The sequence below is a fragment of the Leopardus geoffroyi genome, chromosome A1 (assembly GCF_018350155.1).
Source record: "Leopardus geoffroyi isolate Oge1 chromosome A1, O.geoffroyi_Oge1_pat1.0, whole genome shotgun sequence".
NCBI lineage: Eukaryota > Metazoa > Chordata > Mammalia > Carnivora > Felidae > Leopardus > Leopardus geoffroyi.
Window position 1 is genome coordinate 67,150,710 of NC_059326.1, and position 16,694 is coordinate 67,167,403.

Below are 16,694 nucleotides of genomic sequence, written 5' to 3' on the forward strand. Positions count from 1 at the left end.
AGGCGTAATGTCGCATGTTAACATTCTGGGTCGATCAGACCAGGTTGAACATTCACTCAACAAGCACACGTGACTACAAGTCCTGTGCTGGGCACCTTGCTGATGACAGACACAGCCTGTCCCCTCCGGGAACTCATGAACTCGTAAGGAGAAGAGACTAAGCAACCCAAAATGTGTGCACTGGACAGAAACAGTGAGTGCAGGCCCTGTGGGTGCACAGAGAAGAGGTGCCTCCCTCAGAACAGTGGAGTCGGGGCCGGACGCGTGTGAGTGGAACCTGGGGGGACGAGCCAGGTTGGTCGGGCTTGGTGGGGGCCAGGGAAGAACGAAGCTGCGTGCACTCGAAGCAGAGGAAGACGTACCTATGAAGTAAGTGCAAGAGGGAACAGAAGCACAGGGCTGTCAGAGAGGGGCCATGGGCGGGGGCACACAACTGATCAAATATTTAACTCACAGACCGAAAAACATTCTACAAACATAAAGCCACACAAAAAGGACCAGTGTTTCCATGGATCTGTGTCTCTGTCTGGAATGAATCATATTGATTTTGACAGTTTGGTCCAATCTCTATAATTTTCCTATTTGTGATACATTCGCACAAATTATAGCGTCAGTGTAAATGTCATATTTGCAAATACTACCATCATGGCTGGTTTGGGATCTGGGGTATTAAGAGACATTTGAAATTTTGTTTTTGGAGTAGCAGAAGCACAGAGTGGGGTGTATAGTATTTAAGTTCACATTTAAAAAAAAATATTTTTTAATGTTTATTTTTGAGAGAGAGACAGAGTGTGAGTGGGGGAGGGGCAGAAAGAGAGGGAGACACAAAATCCAAAGCAGGCTCCAGGCTCTGAGCTGTCAGCACAGAGCCCAACGTGGGGCTCGAACTCACGAGCCATGAGATTGTGACCTGAGCAGAAGTCGGACACTTAACCAACTGAGCCACCCAGGCGCCCCTAAATCCACATTTTAATGTGAAAACTTCATTGAGACTTGTCAAACAATTCGGTGAAAGCAGGAGATCGAAAAGTATAGAAACGTGATGTGAAATACACAGAAACTTTACCTTCTCAAACTGGTGACAAGGTCTGCAAATGACTTTTCCCAAGCATACATTTTTATTATTCTTATGCCAGTGATAACTTCATTCATGGTCCTGATCCTGACGTCTGTGAAAGTCGCAGTCTTATTCCTAAGGGAACAGACGTGAGAGATGAATAACAGCCATCACAGCCCCACTTTGCTTATCAGCAGCTGGCACAGTCAGAGACCAGGGATCAAATGCTTCCCTACAGCAACTCTGCCCAGGCAGCAGAGGCAGTTCCTACTCAAAATACAAATGGAGAAAGACTTCAGTTAGGAAGTCAACAATTTATCCCAATTCAAGAAGTCTTTTGGAGAACTTACAACATTGGCTAAGGAAGACATCAGAGAGAGTCAGATACAAACCATCTGTTCTGGGAAGTCATGAGTGGGTAGGGAAGGCAGAAAGGCGCCTGAATCTAACAACAATAATACAGTTGGCTGCAGTATAATAACATGGTAACAAAGTGCTTCAGAGCAGAAAAGAAAGAGCTGTTGATTCTACAGGGCGAGGAGGGGAGCAAGAAAAGCTTCAGAGTCCCAGCAGTTTTGGAACAGGACCCAAAGGATAAAGCATATATCTCCATGGCTAAGAGGGGAAAGAAAATTTCAAATAGAGAAAACACCACCGGTAAAGACACAGAAGAACTCAATGCGCTTCAAATAGCGCATCATCATCCACCTGACAACCTTGACCGTGACCCTCTCCCAGTCCTCTGGCACCTGCTTCACCCCCAGTAAGCTCTGCATCACCAGCCACTTTTCTATCATGTACGCTGCTAGGATATAACTGAGGTTGGCGTTGCCCTTGGGGAGCTTATAAAATTTAGTGGACACGCTGAATTATAAACAAGGCACACACATACACACCTGGAAACAGCTCTAACACAAGTGTAACAAAAATACACGCAGCCAGAACTGGGCCTCTAAACAGACATTTAAATTGTCGCATTATTTAATACATGTTTAAATAACATCATCATATGTAAATTTTGCTTGAAGACACTACTTACAAGGCACGGTGCCCAAAAAGCTGGCCAGGAGGAGCCAGTGGATGTCTTCACCTTTCCAGCCTAAAGCTGGAGCCTCCACTGGCCAAGCCTGAACAGCCAACACAAAGGAGAGATCACAGAAGACATTTGTTTGGCTTTTGAACAAAAGCAGGGGCCAGGGGTGCCTGGGTAGCTCAGCTGATTAAGCATCCAACTCCTGATCTTGGCTCAAGTCATGATCTCACAGTTCCTGAGATCGAGCCCTGAGCACAGAGCCTGCTTGAGATTCTCTCTGCCTCTCTCTCTGCCCCTTCCACTGCTCTCTCATACTCTCTCACTCTCAAAATAAACTTTAAAAAAAAAAAAAGCATGGAGCAGACTGTGGATATTAACAAATACATATTACCTATTTTTTGAACCAGTGTTTCTCTTACCGGAGTGATGAAAACAACTTCCCGATGCAGCTTTGCAAGGGCAGAAGAATAATTAGAACTGCCATCCCGGCCAGACAGGATATTCCTATTTCCATCCACAGCAAGGCAGTCACTGCTATGGCCTGCAGTGGCCCTGCCCACAGAAAGTGTAAGAATATGGTCACCTTAAAAGAAAAAGACAAAGCTTCTTAGGACTACAGAAACACAAAACCAGTGAGGACAGAAACAATCTGCTCTCAAAGAACAGTCAGGAACCTACACAGAAATGATCACAGTGGGTTTTAAACCTGCTAACGCCAAGATCCCAAGTATCCGCCCCAGAGGAAGCTGTTCCAGGACACAGGGAAGGCTTCAGGGACATCCAGGGAGAACACGACCACCAGTACTAGAAGGCAGATCTCAAGGGGCGCCCCGGTGGCTCAGTCCGTTAAGCGTCCAACTCTTAATCTCAGCTCAGATCATCATCTCGCAGTTCTCGAGTTTGAGACCCGTGTCAGGCTCTGCTCTGATGGTGTGGAGCCTGCTTGGGATTCTCTCTCCTTCTCTCTGCCCCTCCCCCACTTGTATACACGCACGTGCACACTCTCTCTCTCAAAATAAACATTAAAAATTAAACCAAAAAAAGAAGGAAGATTTCAATTCTGTCTACCCCACGCATGGGCCCAGGGTTCCCCCAAATTTCATCTACTACAAAATTCAGCCCCACCTCCCTTGGGCTCCCCAGGACCTCACAAAAACCTGTATTACGGTACCTACCATGCTCTCTAGTAATTACTTGCTTATTTCTCTCCCTGATAGGCTGTTCTTCCCCAGGGCAGAAACTAAGCCTTATTCATCCCTGAAACTGAATAGGAATCTTAGTTCATGTTTGATGAATGCATAATTGAAAGAGAAGTGGTCTAGTGCCATACAGATCCAACCAGCAGCTATGATGCCCCAGAAAGTGTGATCTATTCATAAGGTAAATGTAAATGCAACACGGTGGGATGCAGAAGAACAGTTTGTTTCTGGCTAGGGATCACCCATGTGGCATTTTTTAATCAAAGACTTCCTATGTAGCAAGCACTCTAGAAGGCCCAGAACAATCCCTGTCCAGCAGAAGGTCAACATCCAGAGAGGGAGGAAGACAATTCAGCAATACCAACACAGTGTGCTCAGAAGCCCCACTCCTGAAGGACTATTAGGACCCTTTAACCAAGCGGGACAAGAACACTGCTGTCTGCTTATGAAGTCTTCAAGTAAGTATGCTGTAAACACATTAAGCAAACAGAACTCTTACCTGCTGGACCACACATATTATCATAGCTAAGTTGCACACAGAAGAAATGAGACGCGGATAAAAAGTATCCTCGTCTTTGTCCCCAACAGAAGTCTGGCCTACACCCAAAACTGGCACCAGAAACTCCAGTAAGTTAAACCGAGTAAGGGGTGGGAAGGAAAGAGGCCCCCTCAGGGGCAGCTTACCTGGTCAAACTTGTTCACGTCATTGGACAGCAGATTGACGATCTGGCCGGTAGTGGTCTTTCCCATGGCCTTGTTACTAAGGCGAAGTGCCTGGCACAGAGACGGGAATGGAGAATTATACTCCTACAGTGATACCAAGCCACACTCAGAGAACTAGGAACATGGAGTGTATTTTTATGGGGTCTTGCGTGACGTCGGGAGAGCAGGATGACCTGTGACAGCAGGGCTCTAGGGACCTGGGGTCAGCCTTCGACTAATGTGGTGGCAGCCACGTCCCTGGAGGATCAACAAGAGCAACAGAGGCAGAAGCCAACTCCCTCAGCCCAGTTTTGATGAGTTTGGACAAGCCCCAAGTATAGAAGGATATGTCCTCAGGAGTCAACTAAAGTAATTTCGAGCCACATTCTACAAGAGTGAAGAGGCTATCTAAGGACAGAAATTAGGAGACGGACTAGCTAGATATCTGGAACCAGTCCTTAATTCTGCATGCAACGTCTGGGTCTTAAGTCTCCTGGTTCTGGAAATGGAAATAAGCCCAGATGCTGCCTGGACAGACCCCAGGGGCCCTATGAGTGGGATGCCAGATACTCTTTATCCACTACGTGGAGGACACCAAGTGCTCCAGTAGATAGGGTGACTGAGGAGGCGTGTTCCCTGTTTAGAGATAGGAAGTGATATGGACAAGCACCGGTAATTCAAGCGTGAAATGAACAGTAAGGACAGCAGCACAGGGAGCTGGCGACAGTTTCCATTGAGTGACACTGTGGGCAGGACAGACCCTGGACAATGGGGAGGAGAAACTATGGAGAGAAGGGAAGAACACTGTGACTGGAAGGAACAGCATGCAGAGTCAGGGAAGAGAAACGTAGAAGCAGCTGAGTAAAGAGTACCTGAAATCCGGCTAGAAAAGTAGAATGGAAAGCAGCTAATGTCTGGAAAACAGAATGGAGCAGGGAAATGTCTTTTTACATTAGAGCAAGAAACGCAACTCTAGGAAGATTCAACTGTAGAAGTCACTGGCCAGGAGACTCTTATAAGAAGGGAGGATTAGGAACCACTGATGGTCCAGGCAAGGGTAAAAAAAGACGGCGTGCTAGGGCTGTGTGAATGTGAATGGAAAGGAAGGGCCAGATATAAGGGAAGACACTTTGGAAAATAAAAAGTGTTACATAAATATAAGTACATCAGTCACAAAAATTACACCCCCCCCCCCCAACTATAAAGAAAAAAGAAAGAAATGCCCCTACAGGAAGAAATAAACCTCGGTGCCTTAATTATCGAAGGCTCATTTGAAAGTATTTTTAAAGCCAATTTTACATACAAATGCATGTGAATCCCTCATGTAGAAGATACACTATGGAAGTAGATACATGATAACTAATTTTAACAATTAAAGTAAGTCAATAGCACATAAAACTGATTCTAAAACTGAACATTTTCGGGGAGCCTGGGTGGCTCAGCCAGTTACACATCCAACTTCAGCTCAGGTCATGATCTCACAGCTTGTGAGTTCGAGCCCCACGTCGGGCTCTATGCTGACAGCTCGGAGCCTGGAGCCTGCTTTGGATTCTGTGTCTCCCTCTCTCTCTCTGCCCCTCCTCTACTCACGCTCTGTCTCTCAAAAATAAGTAAACGTTAAAAAAAACTTTTTTTGACTGATCGTTTTCAAAACTTCTCAAGACTACTGTACCCAATTAGAATCATCACGGACAGACTGTCACTGACAACGAGGACCACAGGTAAGAGGGTGCAGATGACAATCTGTGCAAAAGACCAAGCTCTTCTCAGCGGGCCATCAGGACAACTTGTCATTCAGTTATGTCTGTGACCAGTACAGTAACAGACCAAAGGCTGGCTCAGGAACAAAAGCGCACATAAGTTAAGGACAATGCTGCAGCCAACACAGAAATTAATCATCTGTCCAAAGAAAAGCAGTCACACTCTGACTAGGACAAAAAAAAACAGTGGAGTGTCATTAATGTTGGTAATGAGGAAGACACACCTTCCAAGCAAACTGCTTGGGTGGAGGCTGCCTCCACCCCTGAAAGAATGGTTGGTCCCGGACTCCCGCCCCCACCCCCCCCACCCTCGCCCCTGCCCGTAAATCTAAGAAACTGGACGGAACATAGGAGGCCACTGTTTCAGGCAGGAACCACGGGCGCCGCAGGACCCTGTGTGCCAAGAGAAGGGAAACACCAGAGCAGAGCCCCGGGACGGCCGGCTTCCTGCCTGGGGGCATTTGCCAGCAGAACTGTAGTTTCCCTGGGCCAAGGAGGAAGAGGCAGCTGTTTCAAGTTGCAGAAACGTCTGGAATTTGCAAGCCAGGTGGCAGAAGGGTAGGCCCCAGAAGTTTCTGTAGGGATTTAGCAGAGGAGCGGGGGGGGGGGGGGGGGGGGGGGGGGGTAGCTGTGGGCTCAAGAGAGACTCCAGAGGTCATGCTGGGGGACACGGAGTTTCTGCCCAACCAGAATAAAACGATCTTCATAAGCACCTCAAATACTCCATTTAGACACCAGGAGGGCCATGCTTCAGTAATAAAGATCATACTCTAGAGTAAGAGCCACGCACCTGGACTTCATCTAAAATGGAAACACCATTTTAGACGGATACACAGGTACCTAGAGTAGGAAGCTGGATAGTTACACAGGTAGATAGACAGATCCACTCCTGACAGGACCGACCTGTCAGGAATCGCTTAGAAGAACAAGCTCAATCAATACCCTTTAGTCAAAACTCCCTATCATGTTATCCCCCACAGTATCCAACACAGTAAATAGTTATTATACAGGCAAAGAAGAAAAAGTGACCCATTATCAAGGAGAAAGAACACAGGCAACAGAAGTAGAGCCTGACATGATCCAGATTTGGGAACTAGAGATGAGAACTAGAAAACAACCATTATAAATTACGTCCAAGGACTTAAAGGAAAACCTGGTTATAACAAGGGAATTAGAATGAGTAATTTTAGGAGAGCAGTGAGCACTATCAAAAGGAGCAATATGAAACGTACACATGAAAAATTCACTAGATAATTTTCCACTGAAAATTTCCAGAAAATTTGCAGAAAATTTCCACTGATCTCTTCCCAGATTCATCAACCCTTTTAGATTACAATCTGAAAAATAGAAGAAAAGACCGAAAGAAATTGAAGAAAAAAAAAAAAGCTTGAAGGTTCAGTGGGGCAATAAGGAATGAAACACATGTAATTGGCAGTCCCGGAAGAGGATGACAAAATAAGGAAGAAAAAAATTTTTTAAGTTTATTAATTTTTTTTTTTTTGAAAGAGAGAGAGCAGGGGAGGGGCAGAGAGAGAGGGAGACAGAGAGAATCCCAAGCAGGCTCCACACTGACAGTGTAGAGCCTGATGCAGGGCTCAAACTCCCAAACTGTGAGATTGTGACCGGAGCCAAAATCAATAGTCAGACACTTAACCAATTGAGCCACCCAGGCACCCTGGGAAGAAAACAATATTTGAAGGAATAATGGCTGAAATTTTTCCAAGTCTGGTAGAAAATATTCATTTTTCATACGTAAGAATCTCAGCAAACCCCAAGAAGCATTAAAAAAAAAAAAAAAAAAAAAAAAAAAAAGACTTTTCCCTAGGCACATCACAAACTGCTAAAAACCAGAAAGACAAAGTCATGAAAGGAGCCAAGAAAAATAACACATTACACACACAGAAACAATCAAGTGATGCCGACATCCAAAACAATGGACACAAACAGTGGAACATCTATCGAGAACTAACAGACTGGAAACAATAACTGAATTCTATAAGCAACACAAATGTACTTCAAACGATGACAGTGAAATTAAGACATCTTCAAATAAAGTCTGAGAATTTATCACCAGCCAAACTAAACTTTAAGAAATCATAAAAGAAAGTCTTCAAGCTAAAGGGAACTGGTGCCAAACAGACAAAAACTCAGATGTACCATAAGGAATAAAGAGAAACCAAGCAGGTAGACATAAAAGATTAAAAATCTCCTTTCAATTTATTTGAAAGACAACTGGCTGCTTAGAGCAAAAAATGGTAACACTCCATGGTATACGTACAGGTGAAATACATTCACACCAATAGCACAGTGAATGAGGAAGAGTAGCAGAGTTTTATGCTTGCGTGTTTCTTACATTTTAGGTAAAGTAGTCCAACAGTAGGACTATACAGACAGTGACAAGCTAAGAAGCCTATTTGAATCCCTAGGTCAACACTAAAAAACACAAGAGATACTGCTAAAAAGCCAATAAAGGAATCAAAATGGAATACTAAAATATATCTGATGAGGGGCACCTGGGTGGCTCAGTCAGTTAAGCGTCGGACTTCAGCTCAGGTCGTGATCTCACGGTTTGTGAGTTCAGGCCCCGCGTCCGGCTCTGTGCTGACAGCTCAGAGCCTGGAGCCTGCTTACGATTCTGTGACTCCCTCTCTCTCTGCCCCTCCCCCCGACTCATGCTCTGTCTCTGTCTCTCAAAAAAAAAAAAAAAAAAAAAGGAATAAACGTTAAAAAAAAAAAATTAAAAGCCAGAAATTGTCACAACAGATTAATAAAGGACCGACCTAAGTTGCTGTATAAGGGAGATATACTTTAAATACACGAACAGGTTGAAAGTGAAAAGGATAAACATATGCCATGCAAACAACGGGTACAATGAATGCGGTGTGGCTCTATTAATATAAGACAACACAGACTTTGAGACAAGGAATATGACCAGAGATTAAAAGGAACATATCATAATGATAAAGTCAACTCACCACACCTAAATGTGTGTATGGATCAAATTATAGTTTCAACATATATGAGACAAAAACAGAACTACAGAGAAAAATCAGAAAACACACAATCATAGATCTCAACATCCCTTTCTCAGTAACTGATAAAAGTAGACCAAAAAAAAAAAAAGAGTAAGGCTACAGAAGATGTGAACAACACTAGTAACCACCTTAATCTAACTGATGTTTGTGGAACACCACACCCAACAATTGCAGGACAGTTTTTCTCAAGTACACATTGGATATTTCTCAACATAGACCCTATATGCCGGGGCTGGTATATAAATCTCAATAAATGTCTAAACACAAAAATGTTCCACAGAATGTTCTCCGATATCAAAAAAATTAAATTAGAAATCACTAAGATAGCTCTAAAAACTCCAAATATTTGAGAATTAACAACATATTTCTAAATAGCTATGTGGCAAAGAAGACCCCATAAGAGAAATCAGAATTATTTTTAAATAAATGAAAGTGAAAATATACCACATTATAACCTGTAAAGATACAGGTAAGCAAGCCTTAGAGGAAACTTCTAGCTTTAAATGTTTTACATTAAAAGAAAGAAAGGTATAAAATTGATGATCAAAGATTCTGACTGAGACCAAAGAAACAGGAACACACACACACACACACACACACACACCTCTGTTCATACCTCCAGAAGAGCATCTAGTGTAATCAAAGATCTGTGTGTTGCCCCCCACCCCCCGCCCTGGAACTATTGGCTCACTGAGTGCACAGACCCTGTCATATTCATTTACAATCAGCAGCATCATAAAAACAGCCACCTTTTAATGAGCACCTACTATAACCCAGACAATTGAATAGGAAATGATCTTGGGCACCTGAGTAAGCCCCACTTCTCTCTCTCTCTGCCCCTCCTGGGATTCTCTCTCTCTCTCTGTCCCTCGCTCACTTGCACCCTCTCTCAAAAAAAAAAAAAAAAAAGGAAACAACCTTACAAAGGAAAAATTATCCCTTATTTTGCAGATGAGAAAATAAGCTGAGCATATTCATGCCTCACAGAGAACACTGTATTTTTTCTTCTAATGAAGCAAAATTACCACTCTTCTTCGTAATGTAGAAAACTGAAGTTTGTTTCTGATAAATTGTATGCATTATAGTTTAAAAACAGTTCATATCCGGTGTAGAGAAAAACAATGTACAAATTAACGCGTACTAATGCGTCATCATTCTGCTAATGTTTTGGCTCCACATTTCCTTAAGTTGACAGGTTATAAGAGGATACTATTTGGTTAAATTTGTTTCCCTTGTGAAAACAAAATAGTTCTACCATAAGAGCAATAGAAGGCAAACAAAAGAAACCACAATCAGTATTTGCAGTCTCAGTCTATCTTCTGGACCCAAGAATAGTATCATAATAAATCAAGAACACCTAGTATCAGTAAGAATTATAAAAGTCTACCAATTTAAAAAAGGGAGACAAGGAATATGTGCAAGAAATTCACTATGGGAAACAAATGGCTAATGAAAATTTGCAAATACTCAAATTCATTCTGACTCAGACATGTAAATTAAAAGAACAGAGCAGTATAATTTTTCACTAGAAACTGGAAGTGTGGCAAAGACAAAAAATAAAAATAAAAACCAGAACATCCAATCTTTGTCAAGGGTGTGGGGCCATCTCATTTCACCAGAGAGACTGTAAAGAGTTACCAACTCTGGAAGGAAATCTGGCATTCAAAAGCCTTGAGATGTATATACCCTGAAAAATTAAGGATGTCTCCAAAGGTTTCACTTTGGTCACATTCACTGACATCTGTTAATATAAACAACTGGAAAACCATCTAATTGGTTTGGTCACTACATCTGTTAATATAAACAACTGGAAAACCATCTAATTATCGGTTATGCTAGAATATGTGTGGCCATTAGAAACAACACTGCCAACTGCGGAATGCAAACTACATGTGAGCAGGCATCCGTTTACAGCTGGTTCCTTCCCTGGGTGGGCGTGAAAATACATCTGGAGTGTAAGACAACCGTATAATCTGGGCGAGAACATTAATTTTCATCAATTTTTTAAAAATAAGTCAAGGGGTGGGGTGCCTGGGTGGCTCAGTCAGTTAAGCATCTGCCTTCAGCTCAGGTCATGATCTCACTGTTCCTGAGTTCGAGACTCAGATTGGGCTCTGTGCTGTGTGTGCAGAGCCTGCTTCAGATCCTTTGTTCCCCTCTCTCTCTCTGCCCCTCACCCCCTGCTTATGCTGTCTCTCTCTCTCTCTCCCCCCCCCCCAAAAATAAATAAATAAATAAATAAATACTTGAAAGGAAGGAAGGAAGCAAGGGAAGCAAGGGAGGGAAGGGAAGGGAGGAAGGATAGAGCACGCACGTGCTTGGGTAGCTCAGTCGGTTGAGCATGTGACTCTTAATTTCAGCTCAAATCACAATCTCACACTTCATGGATTCCAACCCTGTATCAGGCTCTGCACTGACAGCATGGAGCCTGCTTGGGATTCTCTCCCTCTCTCTCCCTCTCTCTAAAGTAAATTTAAAAACTAAAAATAAAAAAAAATAAAAAAACATAATAAATCAAGTAATATTCGTCATTCATGTGAAAAATACAGTTTCTTCTTTCTCAATTATGTTCATCAGTACAAATGAAACACAAAACCCAAGTATGGACATCTAACTATCGCTTCTCTAATTGTCCTTCAAAGCAGAAACTGTAGTTCACCTCCTCATGATGCAGATTCCTCATCACCAACTTGACTCCTACCCAACGCCAATAATCCTCAGTACGTGTGGAGGACACTCTTCCAACCAACCGCCCCAAATGGCCAAGCCTTTGGAGTTTTGCATACGTCACAAATCCGTTCTGTTCCTCGCTGCCAGGCTTCCTTCAGTGGACCATCTCACCAGTACCTACTGCTCTTTCCAAACTAGGATACGGCTCTGTAATGTTTTAAGGAAAAATCACAGTAAATTGGCTCTGAGGATGAACCTAAAGGAACTGCAGAACAAAAAATCAAGTACTTATATCACCTCTGTCGCATTTGGGGTTTACTTCCTGGTTCGTGGCCCTTCGGCAGAGCTGGGCCTACCAGGTGATGCGGTTTCCAGGTACACTGGGTATCACAACAAGCTAGTGCAAGGAGTATGCTGAGCTCATCTGAAGGCAGAAAGTTGCCTGTGTTTTTCCAATATTGTTTCCTGGAGTTGCTTAGTACGCTGCCACACCGACTTTCATGATGACATAATCTAGAGATTAAACTCCATTTCTGAGAGGAGGACCCAGGGATAGCCTAATATTCTCTGTCCCCATGAACACAATGGGTGACAACTCCATAGTGTCAATCAGATTCCCTCTGGGGTTCTGTAGAAGAAAACAGATTCAAGGAAATGGAAACCAAAGTGCACACAAAATCAACAAGCTGCTGCTGTCTATAATCTGAGAGCTCCACTGCCTTTTATTTCTCTTCCTGCCTGGTTTTCCATGGCTGGCACACATACCAGCTCACCTATATAGAAAGCTCTCGGCAAGCCTTGGCATTTACGTCCTGGGGATACTGTTAGCTTTCTTTTAGCTCCACTGGCCTTTTCTTTTTCATTCGACCACGGTGACCTACTGGAGTCCAGAGGCCAGAAAGACACGTACAGACTTCACAAGACCTGAGCACAAGGGCCCCACTGTGGAACCCAAGAACCACTTGGGGGCCTGGGATATTTGCTCTGAGGTCAGACCGACTCCACATTCCCTGACTTCATCACCCCTAATGTGTAAGGCTAATGTGTAATGAGTCCCCAAATGTGTAAGGCTATATTAATTATGGTAGTGTGTTCAAACTGAGGTCACATCCCCAGATAATGAAACACTCCCCCCAACTCACACCCTTTCATCACCAATTTCTTGCTTTGAAAGAGAAGCCCCATGTGACTGGTTTCCTAAACAAGAGAGGAGAAGAGAGAGACGAGCAGCACAAAGAGTTGTGCCAAAGGTGAGCTGGTGGGGCAGCAGAAAGAAGTAACAATACGTTGAGCATGAAAAACCCAGTAACTAGGAGAGAAAGGAAAGCAAACACACACACACACACACACACACACACATACACGGTTACAAACACGCACTTTAGGGTTAGAGGAGAGACTATCTTAATGAGAAAATAAAAATGAAGTACATTCCCAATAGAAGAAAAAAAATTCTATCAACTTTTAAAAATATCTTTTAATACACTTTTCTGTTTCTTTTTTTTATTTTTTTTTAAATTTTTTTTTTTTTTCAACATTTATTTATTTTTGGGACAGAGAGAGACAGAGCATGAACAGGGGAGGGGCAGAGAGAGAGGGAGACACAGAATCGGAAACAGGCTCCAGGCTCCGAGCCATCAGCCCAGAGCCCGACGCGGGGCTCGAACTCACGGACCGCGAGATCGTGACCTGGCTGAAGTCGGACGCTTAACCGACTGCGCCACCCAGGCGCCCCATACACTTTTCTGTTTCTAAAAATTATAACAAAAAATGTGAGCATAGACTATCTTCTGAAAAGTGGCATGCTTAGTCTTAAAAATTTATACGTGAGGCCATACACTAGGTCTCTTTTTTTTTTAATTCGTTTTTAATGTTCATTTATTTCTGAGAGAGAGAGAGAGAGAGAGAGCATGAGCAGGGGAGAAGCAGAGAGAGAGGGAGGCACAGAATCCGAAGCAGGCTCCAGGCTCTGAGCTGTCAGCACAGAACCCGACTTGGGTTTTGAACCCATGAACCACAAGATCATGGCCCGAGCCCAAGTCAGACGCTTAACTGACTGAGCCACCCAGGCGCCCCCATATGCTAAGTCTTTTATGGCAACTATACTTAGAATTAGAACTCTTTTGTCTATAAAGAAGCTTCTAAATTTTGCTCATCATGTGCCTTCCTTCAGACCAAAAGTACAGGAGGGAAGTGATATGCCCTCTACGAACTCATCCATGGTGCATAATTTTACCGTCAAAATGAGAGTGTTTTACAAACGGGATTTTCCTTTTCTCTAACATGTTATATTTATCAAAGTACAGAGCTTAAGGAAGTTGGATATACAGCACACCTAAGCAACACTGCACACTTCTGTAAGGTCACAAAACTAGCTGTATTACTCATTCACTCGTAAACACCATGCTTGAAGATTTCAGGAAGTGAGTCAATCCGTGCAGGAGAAAAATGAGAGGAGATACGGTCTAAATCATGACTTTCACAGCATACATTTTGAAAACCAAACTTACTAAAAGCAGCAATGCCTTGTTATCTATCACCAGTACACACAAAGCGACTAATGGAAAAGTGCACAAAGCAAGAAAATGCTCCCTCACAAAGCAACCCATCACACTCTCAACCCAATTCCACACTCTCCTACTCACTGGCAAGGGGTGTAACCAATAGCAGCCAGGTACCAACGGCTGCTAAGTCTCAGAGATACCAAAGAAAATAACCCGGTCAGTTCAACTAATGAGTCCCAGAGGGAGGAGAAGGGAGGAGACAAGGTCTTCAACACATAACCAAGACAGAGCCGCTTGCTCTGCACAGGGAACCAGAGAGGGGTACAGTCTTCTTTGAAATGCCTTCCTTTTCCTCCACAGGCAACTGAAAGTTTATCACCACTGCTGAGGATCAGGGTGAACTGTCATTGTTTCAATGAACACTGAGTAAATATATGACTTGCACCTGTTCAAAAAAAAAAAAAAAAAATGATGCTAACCTTGAAGACATTGTGCTAAGTGAAATAAGCCAGTCACTCATGGACCCATCCTGCATGATTCCACTCACACGAGGTACCTAAGCAGTCAGTTTCCTGGAGACAGGAAGTAGAATGGTGGTCGCCAGGGGCTGGGGGGAGGGAAATGAGAAACTGATCTAATGGGTACGGAGTTTCAGTTTTACAAGAAGAGAAGAGTTCCGGAGGTGGACAGTGGTGATGTCTGCACAAGGATGTGAATGTACTTAAGGCCACTGAGTTGTACACTCAAAAATGGTAAATGTGGTCGATTTTAAGTCATGTGTATTTGACCACAACTAAACATTTAAAAACCAAAATGAGGGGTGTCTGGGTGGCTCAGTCGGTTAAGCATCGCACATTGGCTCAGGTCATGATCTCACGGATCGTGAGTTCAAGCCCTGCATTGGGCTCTGCCCTGACAGCCAGAGCCTGGAGGCTGTCTCAGATTCTGTGTCTCCCTCTTTCTCTCTGCCCCTCTCCACCCCCCAAAAATAAATAAAGCATAAAGATAAAAAATAAAAAACAAAATGAGGGGCACTAGCTGGCTCAGTCATTAGAGCATGTGACTCTTTTAACTTTATTTATTTATTTGGGGGGGGGGGGGAGGAGGGGTACAGAGACAATCCTAAGCAGGCTCTGCACTGTCAGCACAGAGCCAGACATGGGGCTCAAACCCACAAACTGTGAGATCATGACCTGAGCTGAAACCAAGAGTCGAAAGCTTAATAGAGCCACCCAGGTGCCCCGCAGAGCATGTGACTCTTGATCTCAGGATTGTGAGTTCAAGCCCACCTTGGGTACAGAGATTACTTAAAAATAAAAAAATCAATCAATCAAAAGTGATTACCTTTGAAGACCTGGGAAAAAAGTGGTCTAAAACCAAAACTCTAAACCTACAGAAATACCTTAAAATAACAAAGAAATAAAAACATTTTCAGAACATAAAAAAATCTTTTGTTAACTTTTTTTTTAACATTTACTTATTTTTGAGAGAGAAAGAGAGAGCACGTGAGTGAGTCAGGGAGGGGCAGAGAGAGAAGAGAGGGAAACACAGAATCTGAAGCAGGTTCCAGGCTCCAAGCTGTCAGCACACAGCCCGATGCAGGGCTTGAACTCAAGAGATGTGAGATCATGACCTGAGCTACAGTCAGACACTTAACGAACTGAGCCACCCAGATGCCCCAACCAACATCAAAATTTAAAAATTAAACTAACTGGATTTTTAAAAATTAAGTATCAAGTCCTGTTTTTAGCATAAATCCCGGGGAAAGGAATGGAGACATTCATGCTGCCTGTTCACTTGCCAAGAAGGCTCCCCCTGCCTCTCCCACCCCACCCCTGGGCCATCTACCACTGTGCTGCCCTGCCCCTGCTGCCCTGCCCCTCATTTCCTTCACCTTCTGGAGTACAATGATTCCTCAATTTTCCTAATAGTAAGAATCCCTGGGGCGCAGATTAAATATACAGATTTCCAGGGCTTCTCTTAATCCTGAGGGAGTAGGTCTGGGGTTAAGCCCAGGTTGGAGGGTTTTTTGTTAAGCACAAAGATGACTCATAACAGAATTTAGTGACCCGCAGCCTAGCATATGTCTGCCTCACCCTTGATCTGCTCGGCAAGGAAGCTGAACAGGTATGTCGTCCAGGGGATCCTAACCGTGCCCTGCAGTGTTCACACAGCTCCCAGCTGCAAGGCCCATAAACATCCAGCTATTAAAAGCCATGAGCAGACAGCTGCTCTGACAAATGGCTGAGTAACTGATAGGGGACCAGCCCCCACCTCTGCCATATGCAGCTACATGACTGGGCAAAATTATGTTTCCAGGCTCCAGATAACAGGTGGTGCAAGACTGATCCCTGAGACAAGGAACACCCAAGAGGTAAACACTACCATTGTCTTGGCTCTCAGCCGGGAGACCATATTTCAACCGGGAGACCATATTTCAACCGTGGCAGTGAGCTCAAGTCCAACAGTGCAGCAGCCCCACTGAGCTGAGGAGTCAGAGGTCAGATTCTTCGAGGATCAATGAAACGGTCCCCAAAGTCCTGGGGCAGGGCGAGGAAGGGGTGCTGCTGGAAGCCCTTAGCTGAAGGATGCGCTACAAAGGCCCAGGTCACCAGAGAGCTGATGCAAAGAATAGCAAGCAGAACACGGATACTCGAAGGTCAAGTTAGGGCACTGGAGTTCTTGCCTAGCTAGAGTGGAGAAACCTTCGTATCATGAACAAGGCTGGTACGCA

General features: G+C 43.8%; 1 protein-coding gene across 5 annotated transcripts in view; it reads right to left on the minus strand.

Annotated features, from left to right (window-relative positions):
• The window catches only part of ABCC4 (ATP binding cassette subfamily C member 4), a 262,716-nt gene that overhangs the window by 176,664 nt on the left and 69,358 nt on the right, over window positions 1-16,694 (minus strand). For 3 of the 5 annotated variants that reach the window (XM_045480729.1, XM_045480750.1, XM_045480711.1), the window contains exons 5-8: window positions 4,864-4,905; window positions 3,974-4,063; window positions 2,510-2,673; window positions 1,067-1,192 (exon numbers count right to left, since the gene is read on the minus strand). In XM_045480729.1, coding sequence (XP_045336685.1) covers window positions 1,067-1,192; window positions 2,510-2,673; window positions 3,974-4,063; window positions 4,864-4,905 — 422 coding nt within the window. The remainder of the gene's footprint in view (window positions 1-1,066; window positions 1,193-2,509; window positions 2,674-3,973; window positions 4,064-4,863; window positions 4,906-16,694) is intronic. The other 2 variants (XM_045480739.1, XM_045480720.1) reach the window with 1 other exon arrangement.